The following is a 17,854-nucleotide window of genomic DNA, read 5'->3' on the forward strand; positions in this document are numbered from 1 at the left end:
ACACATCACTATTGTACACCACACACATCACTATTGTACACCACACACATCACTATTGTACACATCACTATTGTACACCATACACATCACAACTATGCTATGATAGGAAAGTATTCCATGATCTATTTATGACTGCATACTTGTATGGAAATCACACAGACAGGAATGTGCTATGAAGCCATCATGGAGGGAAATAAGGAGTAAAGTTGGGGTGCAGGGTAGATGGGTGACATATATGTACAGAAGCTTGGACTAACCTCTCACCCGGGCGTAGCAGCAGCTGCACTGAGACAGGACTTTGCGGAAGAGGTTTTGGCAAGCACAGCCGTGGCGTGGTTTGCCCCCTCTCATTGCTCCCCAGGCATGGCGATGCCCAGCCCGGTCCTAAGCATGCCAGTGATGAGGTTCCCCCACCGTGCCCTCCAGCACACAGCATACAGCACCAGAGGAGTGGGGAGGGGAGGACACCGGGGAGGAGCGGGGAGACTGAGACAAGCCAGCTGTGTGCTCCGAGCCTCTGTCACAAGGAGGAGTCAGTGTGGCTCTTCCACAAAATGTCTCTTCCCCCTCCATCACTCCTGTCACAGCAACCCAACTTTACCCGGTCCATCAGAGACACGGGGCTGCCCGGTGCAGGCAGGGGCTGGCAGGGGACACCCCAATACATCCATGACAGGGGTCACCCCAAAACAGCCATGACAGGGGTCACCCCAATACAGCCATGACAGGGGTCACCCCGACACAGCCCTGACGGGTTACCTCGATACAGCCCTGACGGGTCACCCCGATACAGTTCTGACAGGGGTCACCCCGATACAACCATGACAGGGGTCACCCCGATACAACCATGACAGGGGTCACCCCGATACAACCATGACAGGGGTCACCCCGATACGGCCATGACAGGGGTCGCCCTGACAGGGGTCGCCCCAATACAGTCCTGACAGGGGTCACCCTAGTACAGCCCTGACGGGTCACCCCAATACAGTCCTGAGGGGTCACCCCAATACACCCCTGACAGGGGTCACCCCGATACAGCCATGACAGGGGTCACCCCCATACAGCCCTGACGGGTCACCCCAATACAGCGCCCACATAATGTCATTTATGAGCCCTCTCTTCCTCAGGCAGATAATAAAGCACAAATAAACCTTTCATGGAAAATAAAAACTCCCCAGGAGTATTCCTATATTTGCACATTATGGCTACTTACCTAGCAAAGCAATCCCTGCAATGTGTCCATCTTTTAGCTGGTTTGATTGGCTGGATTTTGGTAGTCAGGGGCTGTAAGGCTACTGCACCACTGAAACTTAAAGCGTACCTAAACTCAGACATTTCACTTTACATAAAAGGGTAGACAACTCTTCCAAGTAGGGTAAAAATGTTGTTGTTTTTTTTAAGTGCAACACCCTGTAAAAAAAATAGGGGGGGGGGTGAAGCTCCGCCCCCCCATTCTCAACCACCTAGGCGATGGAGAATGAATGGGAACTCCCGGCAATTCAACATCACGCATCCCAGGAGGCTCTTGGGTGCTCCTTCTCCGCATGCCTGCATCTCGGGCATGCGCAGAAGGAGCCTTTTCACGCACAGAAAAACTTGCCCATCTCACACATGCGCAGTGACCCAATCAGATTTTTCCTGGTTCTTCATCCTACGTCACCCAACCCAGGCATGAAATCGGGTGATGTAGGATAAAGAACCAGGAAAAAAAGGAGTAGACAGTGGTGCCGGCTCAGGGACAAATGTCGGGACAACGCGAGACCCATTGCAAGACACCTCTAGATGGATCGGACTGCCAGTTTTCAGTTTAGTTCCTCTTTAGGGGCCATTTTTGCCCCATGGTTGACCGCAGTATTCTTCCACAGTGAATAGGAGCAGTTGGGAAACACTTTGTGGCGCATAGTGACATGGACAAGTCGCATAGTTTCCTTTTCTCTGGAAGAAAAAAACGCAGCTGAATACAAACACATTTACCTGCAGCATAGTCTGCTGCTCCCTACATGCAGCAGTTTGCTGTGCGCCTTGGAGCATCCAACGGTGCAGTTTTTTTTACTGCAAGTACGAAAGGGGCCTAAACAAACAGAATCTCCTAGCAAGTTTGGAATCTTCAGCCTCTCGATCAGCTAGTTGCGGATGATGTTATTCCCCACATTCCCAAGAATTAGTTTGTAGTGCAGAATTGCACTTGCATAGTTCAGTGTACGCATATAAAATAGCCCCGGTTAGCCCTTATATATATATTTATACATTATATACAGCACTGCGTTATATGTACATCTGCATGTACAGCTGTATTTTTATCTCCTACAAATACCCACAAATGTCTGCTAATGCTGACAGAAAAGTCAGTGACCAGTTGTCACTCCAATGTGGCACTACAGTGGGATAAAAAATGTTGCAGAAGGTTTGGCTATCAGCATTGCCACCTGTAGCTTGCCAATCAGTCCCTGGCCACACCAAGCCCTGGCCACTGCTTTCTGGACTGACAGCACTGTTTTTGTAGCTGAAACCCCCCATTGTGAGCTGCAGTGTCTGGGAGGGAAGCAAGGGAAACACAAATGTTGGAGCATTTGGTTTAGTAAGGGAGGTAAAATAAGTTTTGTTTTCTATTTATAAGACTCATACATTATAAAGTAGGTGCAGAAATCTCCTTTTCACTGTGTAGCTGTATGTTTGACATTTACAAATTTTACAGAGTATGTGTAAGCAATAATATTTCAGTCCATTGTGTATTTTTTACTGGTGTTCTGCCTTTATCCCAGGTTATAAAGAAAGGGAGGTTCATCAGATTCAACTAATTTGTGCATAGCCAGTGGATGGTGCATAGCCAGAAAAGGTCATGCAATAGTAAAACGCATTGGCTTCATTTCTGATGGACCTACAGTACAGAGTTTACAGAATGTGCCATATGTTAGTGCCATTACAGCAAGGAGAATTATGCTGTATAACAAATTACTTTCAAAGAAGACTCCCAGAACAATCTCACTGTAACACATGTAATGGTGATAATAAAAATAATTTCATACACACCAGGGGTCCATTTTGCATTACTATGGATGCTGATCAGCACTACCTCACCCAACCTTCACACATGGGTTCCAGAGTCATATAAAGTATCTTTTAAGTTGAGCTGCATACAAAAGTTTAGCATGCAATGATTTAGTTTTTCTAAAAAAACATATTGACCATGTTGGTAATTGATTTCTCCTCATTGCTAACACAAGTGAAAACTGCAGGGCAATGCACGTGCTTCTTTCTAGCACTTGCAAACCTCATAAAGGGTATTTCTAGTAGGACTGGACAATTGAAAAATATACTGAAATCATTTTTTTATGGGAACCATCACAATGACAATAGTAAATCAGCCTCAATAAGGCTAAGTTCAGATGGTTGGTGGGAATAGGTGTTCATGGGCAGGGGTGTAGTCGTAAAAAAAGAAGAGAGGCACGCATGCACATCATTGTTATGTAAACGTGCCTGCCCCACTACACTCCTGCCTATGTGTCACTCAAAGAAGAAGAAACTTCCCCCATTGTGATGTCAAGAAACCAGAACCCACTCTTGTTGTGTTCAGAGAGGCAACCCACCCACTGGCCTGAGCCTGCAATTCCGTACAGGAGACATGGTCCCCGCGGGGGCAGGCCGGCCATTGCCACGGACCACCAAAGAATTCTTTGCAAAATAAGAGTGGGCATGTGTGTCCACTCCTGAAAAAAGTGAGGACACGGCGTTCCCACCTGTGCCCGCACCACTACACCCCTGTTCATGGGTAGCTTCCAGAAGTTGAACCCTGTCATCTGCTTGGCCACCCCAACCTCTGCGCTGGTTGGTAAGGAAGTAGTAATTCTATCTTTGACAGTGGGCATTACAGAACTGCTCATTAGCATTAATTCCTGATGGGAGACAGTGAGATGCTGTATGTAGCGTCTCACCCACGGGCCTGGTTCTCATGTGTAAGGTACCACTACCCACGCCACAACTTCACCAGCCATCTGAACATAGCCTATGTCTTTTTTCTTCTTGCACAGGGACTCCCTGGTGACCTTGTCCCTCAGGTATTGTCTTCTACATCCCCAGTAGAAAGATCCCTAAAATTTCCAGTCCAGTGATCAACAAGACAAAAACAATAGAAGACAATTTTGCATGCAGTAATAAACAACCAGAGAGAGGTTTTAACCCTTCTCACTTCCAGCTCTTGTGATATTGATCCTGCCTTGTCAGATCCTTGAAGATGCTTTCAGATGCCATAAGCAATCCCTGCATGATTTATACCCAATGCCATATACATTTGCTTTAGTAATCCTCACAGTCCCAGTGCTTTAACAGACATCTGTTCCTCCTACAGTAGGCCTGGAATCTTCTAGCTGTACACAAGGATCGGAAAGTTAGGAAATAGTATAAATAGCATGTGACCGCTTCATCACTAAAAAGGGCCTACACAGCATTCATCACATCGGTTTATGGCAGGCGTGCAGTATTTGCAATGCTAGTCACAGCTACATTACCAGTGGTGGCTCCATGCTTGTTTTGTTTACAAGCAGTCTATTGCTTTTTTTTCTCCTATTTATTTGTTTTTAGCTAAATTGTATCTTATGTATGAAAGGAATGTTCCATGTTTATATAGCTCTGTGTTTTGTACATTCCAAGCAGAATCATTACTATGGTTTTTTTTTCCCTCATTAGTCCTTTTATTAACATACAGTATTTTTTTTTCCAAAAGTGAATCCACATTTTCCACAACATATGCACTAAAATTCCTAAGTAAATTCCTTAATCTGTTTTCATGATTGGTCAGTTCACTCAGAAGTGATATTTTATTTTTAGTAGGAATCGGGCTGGGTAAACCTGGGGTGCGAGTGCAATAATTGTAATGATCATTAGCTCCCAGTGACAGCAGGAACAAATGAGCACTGTACAAACAGCACTGATCACTCTATCTAGTGTCCATTCAGCTGTGCCTCCGACATCACCAATGACCACTGCTGTTTCCTATGTGTGGGATGCAATGGGTCTAACAAAAATCTACCATCTGTAGGTAGCTTTAGATTCTGGTTACTGCTAACCTTGGAGAATTATTATTTCTCTCATGGCATTTACCTTCCAATTAAAAACCCAACAAATATTGTTGTAATGACACCTGAACAAACCTTAGAAATGAAGCACAGAGATTTTGTATAGAGCCCCATGAGAGAGATAGGACAAGAGGAGGGCTGAACACTAGAATGCAGCAGAGTGGCTGCTTTGCATATATATAAAAAAAACTACATGCACCATGATTCCTTGCATTGTGTATTATGGATGTGGTGTTTACACTTGTAGTCCCAGCTCTCTCTTCTCTATAGGACAATAGGGTGGCTACAAATGCAGACATTCTGAACAGTGTATAATTTGTAGACACAAGTATTATCATTTTGTTTCTGACTTTACTAAAACGTATCAAACGCAAATGTGTAGAAGATTTATGTTGCCATTTGCTAGTAAATGCAAAGCTGTTATAAACTGCTTTGATCCCCAAAAATTACATTCTGAGGCCTTATTTATATCAAAACATTCACTTAGCACCACAAATATATATATATATATAAAAAAAAAACAATACTATCACTATTTACTAGATACATGGGCTGGATAGGGTATAGCACTTGTACAGGTGGCATACAGAGATCAGAAGCTGGGGCTATAACCACACCAGGAAAGTACTGAAGCACTGTAGTCATGCTTTCTTTAGTAAAACCATAACAGTAAGTGGTCACTGATAGAACTGTTTTAATTATTCACCATTTCTATCATTTAAACATATTATGCAGTACTTACAGAAAACACTGGATCATTACTTTCTGCCTTTGTATGAAACAATCCAGTGTCCATACCACAGTCATACACACATACACCACAGGGCTATTATTGAAGGAGGCCAGTTAACATACCAGTATGATTTTGGATTGCAAAAAGAAATTGGATAACCTGGAGGAAAACCACACACACATGGAAGTACCATAAAAATTCCATACAGATTGTGGCATAAGCGGAAATATTGAAGCACTGCACTCCAAATCAAGAATGAAATGGCAAAGTTTTTATAAGTAGGCAGAGGAAAGAGCTACTGTTTGGAAATGCTTTTTTTAACTAGAATTTCTTATAATCTGCATGGAATAGATGGGTACATGTGCATATATAGTATTATATCCACTCAGTTTTGTTTATTGACTGTCACATAAATATGCACATTCAGATCACCCCAAGTACTCTTGAAAAGGCAGAAGGTTGGTCCCAGCCAGACCCCCTTCCCCCTTTATGTTGGGGAAAATATCAGCTAAAATTATCCAGATAGCTATTTCCTTTCCAAGATCAGATATCGATGGGTGTCTGGCATACTAAACTAAAGCCTGTGGACAAAAGGCACACTGCCTGAAATTAGCCTAATTGAGCAACAGCTATCTCAAGCCTATGGCCATCGAAAGCCGGTGTACTTCAGGTCTTTTTGCAGTGCACTTTTTATAAATTATGTACATTAAAGTGCATTGCATTAAGGCAGCTCAGTTCCCCACCATAGACCAAAATTCTACCTGTTGTGTTTTTCGTATCATCATGCCCAGCAATACATGGTACCATTGTGGTTTGCTGTAGATGTGAAGTGAAGGCGGGGTGTCATTCAAATACTTGCTACAGAAATGCAGTGGTGTGAATAGACCTTAAGGGATAAGTCCACCATTTTTGGTATTTCAGTTATAAGGTAAAATCTACCAAAAACTTTGAGTGGACTGAACCTTTAAAAATAAAAAAAAATGCCTTTGATGTTTTAACCTTTTCCATCCCAGGGACACAACTATTATGTATGGACTCTTCTTGGCAAATTCATGTGCATAGGCTTTTCAGGCCTCAGATATAGATGGCTGCATGCATGCGCGAATGGTCACATTTTACATTTTAGTAAATAACCCTTGTTGTGCTGGAATATGTCAATCTAATTTAATATCACAGCTAACACTGCTACTGAAGCAGAGAAATTGAATTATTAATATTTTATAATATGAAATGGATGGGTGGTAGAAAAGTATAAGCCAAGCTGACAAGGAAATGATGTAAAGTTATCACTATTATTAATTAATTAAGAAGTTTGCAGCATTTCTAATTAGCAGATAATGCTCCAGAAGGAGAGTGAAGGTTTTAGAAACATCTCGTGCCAAACAATTACTAAGAAAATCTGCATGCTGCCAATCAAACATAATAAGGGATTGGAAGAAGACATCGGTGGTTTATGATAAAGTCACACAGGCATAGAAGACTAAGTAAAGGGAAAAAATAGGGGGTACCCTGGAACAATAAACATTTTTAACCAGAGATAATAACCAGTTGTAACATTTTAGTTGATAATTGGAGAAGTTAAACAAATAATTCACAGTGTTTCCTCATGAGTTTGTGTTTTTTTTGTCACCAAAATCAGAAAAAGCAGCTTTTGTATCGTTTACTTGTTTGTAACAGACAGAACATCAAAAATTTTAAGCCACAGATGCGTGATATCTAACCACTATCAATAAACCTTTCTAATTTGTTCCCTTTTGGTCTGCTTAACATGTTAAACATAACATTGCAAGCATTTTGCTAAATATTTAGTAAACAATACATGTCAATCACGTCTTGTTCACTTCTATGTTATCTCAAGTCTAGTTAAGCCTTCCAGTTCTCAGGCTGGACTACAAAACTTTTAATTTTTATGTTGTGAGAATGAGAAGGCATGGAGGAATTCTGCAGCTTTGGGCAGGGCTGACACCATTTCTTTCAGTTTCAGTCCAAAAAAGGTACTGTGTTGTTAGTACACAACAGGAATTTAGGAACTGATTGCATTTCAGATTAACATATATCTTTTTGTACTTGCAGGAACTTTCAAAGGATAAAACCTAGGTTAATGTGCATGAAGTTCACAGATGTACTGAATATGTTTTTTTATTGTTTTGAATTGGCCTACAAGTTTAATCAGCTTATTCTCCCTTTCCCTCCTTGCTCGTGAATTTAATAAATACAATGGGCCTGAGTTATGAAAGCTTTCCAAGGCTGGAGAGGATACACTTTCATAAATAAAGCTGGGTGATCCAGCAAACTTGGAAATGATCTGGTCTAGAATTCAAAACATTTGCTAGCAAACGACTTTGAAAAAATCCATTCCAGATTTGCTGGATCATCCAGGTTCACTGGTGAAAGTGTATCCTCTCCAGCCTTGGAGAGCTTTAATAAATCAGGCCTAATGTTTCAGTTTTTGTTCCTAACCCATTGATGTCTCTTTTGTCTCTGTGCTTTTCTTTTCAATCCAAGCAAATCATGGCGTATGGGAGGAATCCTTAGGCTATGTACACACGTGCAAAAATTGTCATTGGAAAGAATCTTTCACAATCCTTTCCAACGACTGCACAATGCATGAACTGTTTTCGTCCGATATCGGCCCTGCGCTGATAATCGGACGAGAACCATTGGACGTGTATACCCAGACTTGATTCAAGCAATTATGCAAATATCAAAAAACATTATTGAGCAGGTGTCCATCTAGAACAGGGGTGCCCACACTTTTTTTGGTTTGCGAGCTACTTTTAAAATGACAAGTCAAAATGATCTACCAACAATAAAAACTTGGACTTATTAACTCCTTTATTTTGAAAGGCAGGGCTCTGCGATCTACTCCCGTTGCCTTTGCAATCTACCAGTAGATCGTGATCCACCTGTTGGGTACCCCTGGTCTAGAACAATGGCCATTCCCAAGCAAACATTTATTGTATAGTTTATATATATTTATTTAGAAACCCTTTTGCATGTTAACCACCATTGAAGCTATTTGTACATTTTTTGCTCCCTTTTGTCTTCTTAATGATCTGGAGGTTTGGCAAGACAAGGGTAATTTATGATTGGGTGGGTTTGTCAATTTACATATTGAGTTGGGCTAGTTGACAAATTTGTGGTTTTATTAACCACCTGCGGCTGATCTCAATGAGCAGTGAGCAATCTGCCCGTCCTGATTAGATCATCATACTGCATCTCAGCTGATGTCAGGTGCAGCACATACATAATAAAGAAACTGTTGCAGTTTCTATGGAGAAAATGAAACAATCACAGATTAATTACATCAATTATCCAACACAGAAAATGTTTCGGAGAAAAAAAAATTCAACTTAGAAGTTAACCTCTTAAATAGCCCTATAACCCCATGTAAGATGGAACTGGGACCATTGACCATTCAGATCACAACTTTCTAATGATGCTTTTTTTTGTTTTCCTGAGTAATTTAAAGGCTTTTGTCTGACTGGAAGCATACATATACATAGATCCTACATGTACTATATGCTGGTTCATGACATGCTCAAACCCTAAACTACATATTAGGAAACAAGAAACAGACCAGCTGCAAGGACAATGAGGAGCATGAATGCCTCAATCTCCTATGAGCCTCTTGAATTGCACTCAAGTATACTTCTGTTTTTTTATACAATGTCCCAGGTGGTTCATTTATACAATGTCTCAGGTGGTTCATTTATACAATGTCTCAGGTGGTTCCCACATATTCTCTACATGGCTAGGTACAACCTAAAAGGCCAGATGCATGAAATGCCTGAGAGGTATTGATATACTATATCAGGTTTCACAGTTCATAGGAAAATCAGAGCTTATACATTAGCTACTGTAGCTGAGAATGTGCAGATGAGAAGGATAAAATGGAAAAATTAAAACACTTTACCTTGTGTGGCCTATGATACCCACGCACGCTATGTTCTTTTTGCGATCTGCTTGATCAGCAAATTTCCGCAATGTAATAAAGAGTCAGCTGTGGGCACTATTCTGACATGGTTTCGTACAAACATACACCAAAAGCCATCTCAGAAAACAGTAAAATATTCAGTGCCATGCTCCCATTAGCTTATTAAAATCACCTGACTCTTCTCAGTTGAGGTCAGAGTTGCTTAACAGAAAAGTGGTCTATGTTCTTATTTCTTGCTCAGCACAGGATTGAATATCACACAAGAGTGGGGCAAGGGTAAAGGTAAACAAAGAACTTCATTCCTATATAGAGCTGGTACGGTTCAGCAAAAGAACACAAATCATCTTTTAGGTTTGTGAAGGCATCTCCATCCTCATACCTATACCCTTAAAAAAACTAACAACCTCAACTACTTATCTACAACAATGCTGTCCAGGACTAATAGAACTTCTTTTCATACCCCATTTTAACTTTATTGCACCTAAAAAATCCTATACCTTTATGTTATCATTCCTTGTATGCTGCACTACCTGTATGGTGCCATCTCCAACTTAAGTGACCAGCACCAAATTCAAACTCCAACCATCCTAAAATAAATGGGAAACTATGGCTGTTTATAATACTACAAATAGTTATTACTTGCATTAATCACCTTCAACATAAGTGGGCATCATTGCCACAGTCTTTGTTACCTTTGAAGCCCAATGGCAAAACACGTCAGGATTTAAGACCTATTTCATGTTTAATATTTATCTGTGGCTAGGAGAAATTTATTTAGTATTCAGTCCCTATTAATCCTATTAAGCAATGTGGATTTGGGACAGAACATGTACATTATAATTTACTTTTTGTTTTTGTATGCTCTTTATACTATGTATTACAATACAGCTACTTTGCGGAAAAAAATATTTTTCTCTCTTTGTTTAATTCAATACTTTTCTACAACTCTTATCATGTGGCACACTAGGTCCTATTTCTTCTTCTCCCAGTCCCTAGTGTAGGAGGGTCCAGTCTTCCTGGTAATGCTGGCAATGCCTATTAGCTACCACCTGTTTCGATCACAGGGTCCTCACAGGTTGCAAATTATTCCATTCCAATTTAATGACAAGGACCAAACAAAAAACTGTTCAACTGCAGCAGAAAGTAAAGCACGGAACTTGCAAACACTACTGGTAACAGTTTTCGTGATTTTAAGATTGAGTAGGTGTGGGAGGTTTTTTTTTTTCGAAAAATGGTGCACAATCTGAAATCTGTGTTTTTTTTTCTAATTTCATTTCCTGTTTTTGGTCAGATATGACCTGACCCATTAAACAATAGAATGTTTATTTGTCTATATGTGCTTATAATGTATTATAGGTTAAGTATTCCAAGTTGTTGAAATATTTTATATATATATATATATATATATATATATAGCAGGAATAATTTAACTGTACCATTTCCTTTGAATGAACCAGACCATCTTACATAAGATCCCAGATAAAAATGCACAAATTGTGTAAGAAATTAATTTTAATAAAGCAACACCTTACAAAAAATGTTTTCTATATTTGGACTAACTGGGGAATAGTTCAGTTGTCTGTCAGAATTTTATTGTCCGTGTCACTAGTGGAAAGATCCAACCTCACTTATTGTCACCAGAAATGCAAAATGTCATGATGTCAGAAAAATCATACATTAAGGATCAGTGACAGATGTCAAAGTTGGGATTTACCCCTCACTGTTGGGAAACCTCACTTATAAAAATACAGACAGCAATAAAAACTTGACTATTATATATGAAAATAAATAAAATGTTTTGACTGCAGTTATACTTTAACAATTGATTGCACTTGTGTTTTTTTTTTTTCCTTTACTCTCTGCGTGTAGAAGAACGTATAATACGGTGATTCTAGACAGGCAGCTAGGTGTTGTTCAGTTGCATCTCTACAACTCTTCCAGAAGGTTCAGTAGATTTATATTCAAGATCCAGAGTTAGAACACTCTACAGTTTACAAGTAACAGATAAAAAGCCTTGTTAATGACTCTCATGCAGGAATACAGCCAATGAAATGAAGCAGCAGACTCCAAACCACAAAATGTACAATTTTCAACTGCGAAACCTTAACCCAATGTTAAAAAAAGCAGCAGGAAGAGAATCTTTTTATAATGGGCCTTGCTGGAAACTATGCAAGTTCTTGCCAAAATTTCTGCCTCCAAACAGCTCTAGCAAACTTAGCTTTAACCATTTTGTTGCTGGACGAAGAAGAGAGCAGCATGCCTAGACTAAGTCTGGAGATGTGTCCAAACCACAAAGACATACCTACCTAACCCAGCATGTTTAGAAGGCTCCCTGCAATCATCATTTTGCCTTGGAGCACAGTATAACTCTGTCCATCAGTTTCTCAGCAGCAAGAGAAGTATATGCTTGTCCTACAATATTTTTCTTTTAATGTATAATTCCCCTTGTTGTGCACAATTTTGTATTTCATTCAGTGCCGCAAAACATTAAGTGCATTGGAAAACATTTTTTAATTATCAATAATTATATTTTATTATACAGGTTCCATAGACACTTGTAAATGGAAAATAGAATGCCAGTAATCTGCTTTCCTTTGGCTTTGGGCAAAGCAAATGCTCCGAAGTCTGTCACAGGGATAGGGAAACAAAACAAGTAATGGATATTAATTACAATGGTAATTATTTCACTGCTCTGTCAGTACTCAATTCTAACCATTGTTCTTATGTTAGTTTTACATAATGCGGCTGCTGTTTATTTGTCAGAAAGACGGCTGTGCATTTAAGAACTTAGACACATTCTTTCCTTACAACGATCTATCTTATTTATCCTTGGAATGTACTGAAGAATGTTGACACTGGATGCCCATCTTAGATCCTAAAGAGAACCTATGGTATTTGTATTACATTTTTATGTATACCTAAATGTAAATGTTATCGGTGTGTTATATATTAAAATATCAATGTACGCACACATATATGTACACATGGGGGCTCATTCATCATTACACGATGTAAGGGGGAAATATCACACTGATGGTACACCCAAAGAGGATAGTATTAATGGACTGGATAATCTACAGTACCCTAAGACTTAACCAACTGCAGGATCTAATGGTCTCAATACGGTATTTATCTGGGGAGGCTTTATAAAATAATCTCAGTCCTTAGTATAGACACTTTTGTATGTTTGCTGCACATCCTACTTATGCTCAGTTTTCATCCTCCAACGCACTCATATAACGTCCCACACCAGAAGACTTTTGTCCACAGTACTAGAGATTATTTATTTTGAGAAATGTTTTCAGTGGCACTACAATGAACAAGCACTGTACACACAAACTGTTCAATTCTATTGAGAGAAGAGGATGAGCAGGAGGCACCCTGCTGTGTTCTCTCCTGTAGAAAATGAGAGCAATCAACTCCAACTGGTTGATTATGGCATGACAGATCGCTAAAGAATATTCAGAGATTTTTGTCGGAGACCAATGATCAAGCCTGTACATGTAGCTTTAACTTGAAGAAGTCTAAAGTCACAGTTACTATTTTAAGGTATCTTACAAAAGAGCAACAAACAAACAATCATATATTCTGTGTTCTTACTTTGAAAAAGTATTACTATATGCAATCAATCTGTTTAAAGGCTGCCCAGAGATTTCACTATTGCTGGCTAAACACTAGAGGGCATCAGAGTATTTGCCTATTGGAAAACTACATGTCCCATGATTCCTTACATTTTGTGTCATAGAGGGGGTGTTTACAATTGTAGTCTCAGCTCTTTACAACACAATGGGGTGACTACAAAAGAAGATATTCTGAGCAGAGCATGAATTGTAGCTACAGACCATAAGTATATGATCTTTTCTGCAAAAGATATAAGGTATTTATGGCGACTAATTGAATGCAATTTTAAACAGCGACAGGAAGGAATTTTACCATTAGAACACAAAATGCATATACTGTTGCTATTTGACTTTAATGACACCAATGTTTTTAAGAACATTAGAGATCACTGTAATGAGATTGTCAATGCAACGAAAGCATCATTTACGGTGCATGGTAAAACTATGCAATGTGCTAGTAATGCAGATCATGACACTAGAGTTTTTGCTATATCAAAAGAAGTTTTTACAGACTTAAAATGTATATGGTGAGCCTCAAATGCTCCAAAACTAGTTAATATATAAAATCTATATTTCATTCACTCCCACCTTTAACACGAACAGGATTTGCTGAGAACACAACTAATAGTCTATGCCAGGGAATTTGCTTGTTTTTCCCATGATAACAGAATTGAGGGATTATCAATCTTCAGATTAAAAAAATGAAAAACTGCACTTGATTAGTTGTTAAAGGCAGCCCAGATATTTTTCCTCTGGTGTTTATAGATTATTCCTGTTACTGTGAACTCTGCTTAGAGTGGCAAGTAAAGTATTCAAAACATAGCTTCCCTTTGTATATATTAACAACATGATCTTAAGAAGAAGAACAGCTAAAGTGCTCTCCTCCTCTTTGCACAATAGGCTGCCCAAGTGGTCACTGACACGTTCCTCTGTGTTCTGTAGCCTTGCCGGTACCATATCTCATAGCAGAATATTACTACAAGGAAACTTGTGGTATTACATTAAACTAGAACACACCCATGAGATAATTAGTAGCACATGTCAGTTAAAAGAATGGCAGCTTTGAAAGCACCAGGGATGGTGGCTCACTGGTAGTGTTAGCCTTCCATATCAATTACAAAGACACTTTTCATCCTTTTCATCATGCCGCTGCCCTTCCCTGCAATTAGTGGGTGCTACTGCCTGTTAATTGGTGTAAATTGATATCAGCAGGTGTAAAAGCAAGAATTGTTTCTGTAGAAATGAGACTGTACTGTACTAGCATACTGTACATGAAAAATTCAGGTTAGATCCTCAGACACTTTGCTGATTATTGAATTCATCTGCGATTATGCAAACAATACTATCAGAGGAATACTAATCACTGTATATACAAGATGATATGTAAAGAGAGTCTGCTGAGCGCTGTTTCTATCCATAGTAAACCTGTTATGTGAAAAAAAGACCTTTGTTTGTTTTTTTGTGCAAAGTGACATATGGAGGCCCATTTACAAAGCTATGTGATCATAACAGTTAACTGGATTTTCGATAGGATCAGAAGTGTTATGCAGAATTTTTAAAGCGGAACTAAACTTAAAAACTGAACTAAAAATAGTCAGCAATTTTGTATTTATTTATTGCAGAAGGGTCCAGCTATGTCTCTTCTGCAATAAAATAAACTTATATGTCTATTTGTTATCTTTTGTAGAATGTACACTGATCTGCACATGCATGAATATTCCTAGCATACCTGGGTGGAAGTGAATTCCGCTGTATATATGCAAGGGTTGTGTCATTGTGTCTAGGCCAATCAAGTTCACCAAATATCCAAGCCCAAGACCAGGTTATGTCAGCATTTGCAAAGGAATGAGGTGGAATTAATTTGATTCTGTTCTAAAGAGATGATACATGGGAAAACTGGGAAAACGTGTGTATTGCACAGATTTACTGAATTTATAGACAAGTGGAGTTATAGACGGTTTAATGTTTTTAGTTATTTTATGAAATAGATACATTTTGCTGCAAACACTCTTAACAATGCATCAGTGTAAATGTACTAAACACCTTATTTCTACTATATACAATGCATGATTATCTATGTAGAAGGAGTTGCCCTTTAACTCACTGCTCATTGGAAATTACACACTTTCCACAATAATGACTAGTTGATTGGGTTGGTTGCCCAGGCTGACAGCTTGAGAGGAGCAATACTTTAATCATCATCATCAAACAAGAGGTACTTTTTAAAATTGAAAATTATTATGTGATTTTATAATGCTGACATGTTTCCTGTTAGTTTGGGTGAATTTTGGATTTTAATGATAATTCCACTTAAAATGAATAGCAAACTAATGAACCACCAGTAAAATAGTTTCAGCACTGCAACCAACACATTTGGGGGTAATTTACTGCAGTGCAAGAGTCCTTACCACAGCTGCTGCAGATATAAATCCTATTCAAGTCATTGAGCATGACATCCGGAACAGCCTGTTATGAGCAATGGAACCTTTGTGTATTGCTCTGTGTTTGTATTGTACTGTCTGCAGGATGTGTGTCAATATACAGGAGAAAATGATGTTTGTCCATTAACAGGTATTTCAACCTGCAACAAAACAATATTTATCCAGCAGTAATTTGACAATTATTGAAATGGGTAGTATGGTATTACGGTCTTGAGAGGGCTTAGAAAATAGCACATGCCTATCAAGGCAACAATGACGAGCAATTTATCTCAGTAGAGTCACTGCAGTGTAAAGAATGATTCATTGCCATCTGCATATTAGTGGAAAGGCCCACGTGATCCGTGCTGTTTGTTAGTTATTCATGGATTAGAGTCCACGTCTGATAATTATGTTTTGGAACAAGTCAGGTTCCAGCTAGGAAGAGAATTTATTAGGGATGAATGTCTCATACTATCCTGTAATATAGAACTATATAGATTTTTTTCCAAGGCAGAGATCGTGTTATCAGTATATGCGGCCCCAATAAATGCTGTGGTATGAACTGAGCTTAAAAAGCTGTCGGAGAGCTTGAGTCCAGATACTTTGCCTAGGCAGGTATAATTTATTAATCTGACATAAGGTATCATCACTTGACCAACCAGGAGGACGACCGACGACACGGCTAAACTAAAATAAGTTTTTGTTTTCAGATTCACATTATTCCAAATGTTTAAATAGACAGTCAGTCTGGCATCTTGTAACTTATAAAAGGCTTTCTTGTCACTCGCTGTATTTAGGAATCAGCTGCAGCATCATGTTGTCCATCAAGGCTATGGCTATACTTTAGGCTATGTTTAGGCTGGTGGTGAGATTGCAGTGAACCATGTCCACAGGTGAGATGCTACATGTGGCATCTCACCCACATATTCCCTTAAGCTACGATTACATGTCCAATGGTTCTCGCCCGATAATCGGCTCAGGGCCAATATCGGACGAGAATCTGACGTGTGTACAGCGCCCGTCATCCATCGTCCAAACGACCGGCCTGGCCGATCCAGGGACGATGGACGACAAGCGATCCTAATGCAAGGCAAAGGAGGAGAGCGCGCAGTGAGGTGTCCCCCGTCGTTCTCCCCCCTCCCCCTTGTCCATGGAGCAGAACGGTGCTGTATGTACAGCACTCGTTCATGTATCATGCAGTCCTTAGTCGTTGGAAAGGATCATGAAAGATCGCTTCCAACAACTATAATTGCACATGTTTAGGGCTTAAGAGAATGAATAGGGGGCAAGAGTGAGCTGTTCTGTACTGCCAAACACAGCCCGCTTTGAATTGCTCAAAAGATGATTCCAAACAAGCCCCCAAAGTAACTGAACAAATGAGACCTGGCTCCATTACAGCACACAATGCTCTCTTCACATTTTCATTTATTCACTGAGCAAGAATTACTGGAATTTTAAAAGAGGAAAAGAAAAAACAAAAACGAATATTATGTTTTTAAGGGAAGTACAACATTGTCAACACCAGGCCTTTTACTTATTAATGACATGTCACTAAATAGAGGACCGCATTTTTAGCATTGTTCAACTTTTGGAATACCTCTAAGAAAAGAAAAAATAAATAACACACTAGTAAAAGAGTTCCTAAAGATTGCTTGAAAACTAGTATGGCTTTTCAAAGTCTACCAGGCTTTTTGTTTTCAAAGAGCTCAGTAAACAGCTTGGTATCTGATGAAGTATCATTGTCCTTGTTTAGACAAATGTTTAGCTTTCAGGTCAGGAATACAGAGAATTTCCTAGACATACATAGTTCCATTACTAGATTTTAACAATGGCTCTCAGGAATTTAAGTTATCAAATAACGCTTGTATTCACTTGAAAATATTTGTTTTGCTGGTAAATATAAAGTAAAACTATAAGCAGTTAAAAAAACAACAACACAATAAATGTAAGATGTATTAATGGAAGATTATAAAATGTATAGTAAATTTGTGAAAACATGCAGATGAGATAATTAGGCTATCTTCTTGATATATGACAATGGTAGAGAAAAACAAATCAACAAAACATTCATC

The 17,854-nt window shown here is 39.3% G+C and overlaps 1 protein-coding gene across 2 annotated transcripts in view; it reads right to left on the reverse strand.

Moving 5' to 3' along the window:
• The window catches only part of ARHGEF25 (Rho guanine nucleotide exchange factor 25), a 177,490-nt gene that overhangs the window by 114,409 nt on the left and 45,227 nt on the right, over positions 1–17,854 (reverse strand). The window contains exon 1 of one of the 2 annotated variants that reach the window (XM_072407305.1): positions 258–472. The exons of the other annotated variant lie outside the window; for it this stretch is intronic. Within the exon in view, the coding sequence (XP_072263406.1) occupies positions 258–351 (94 nt within the window). The 5' untranslated portion in view covers positions 352–472. Of the gene's footprint in view, positions 1–257; positions 473–17,854 lie in introns of those variants that run through there. 2 annotated transcript variants of the gene reach the window in all.

The sequence above is a fragment of the Pyxicephalus adspersus genome, chromosome 1 (assembly GCF_032062135.1).
Source record: "Pyxicephalus adspersus chromosome 1, UCB_Pads_2.0, whole genome shotgun sequence".
NCBI lineage: Eukaryota > Metazoa > Chordata > Amphibia > Anura > Pyxicephalidae > Pyxicephalus > Pyxicephalus adspersus.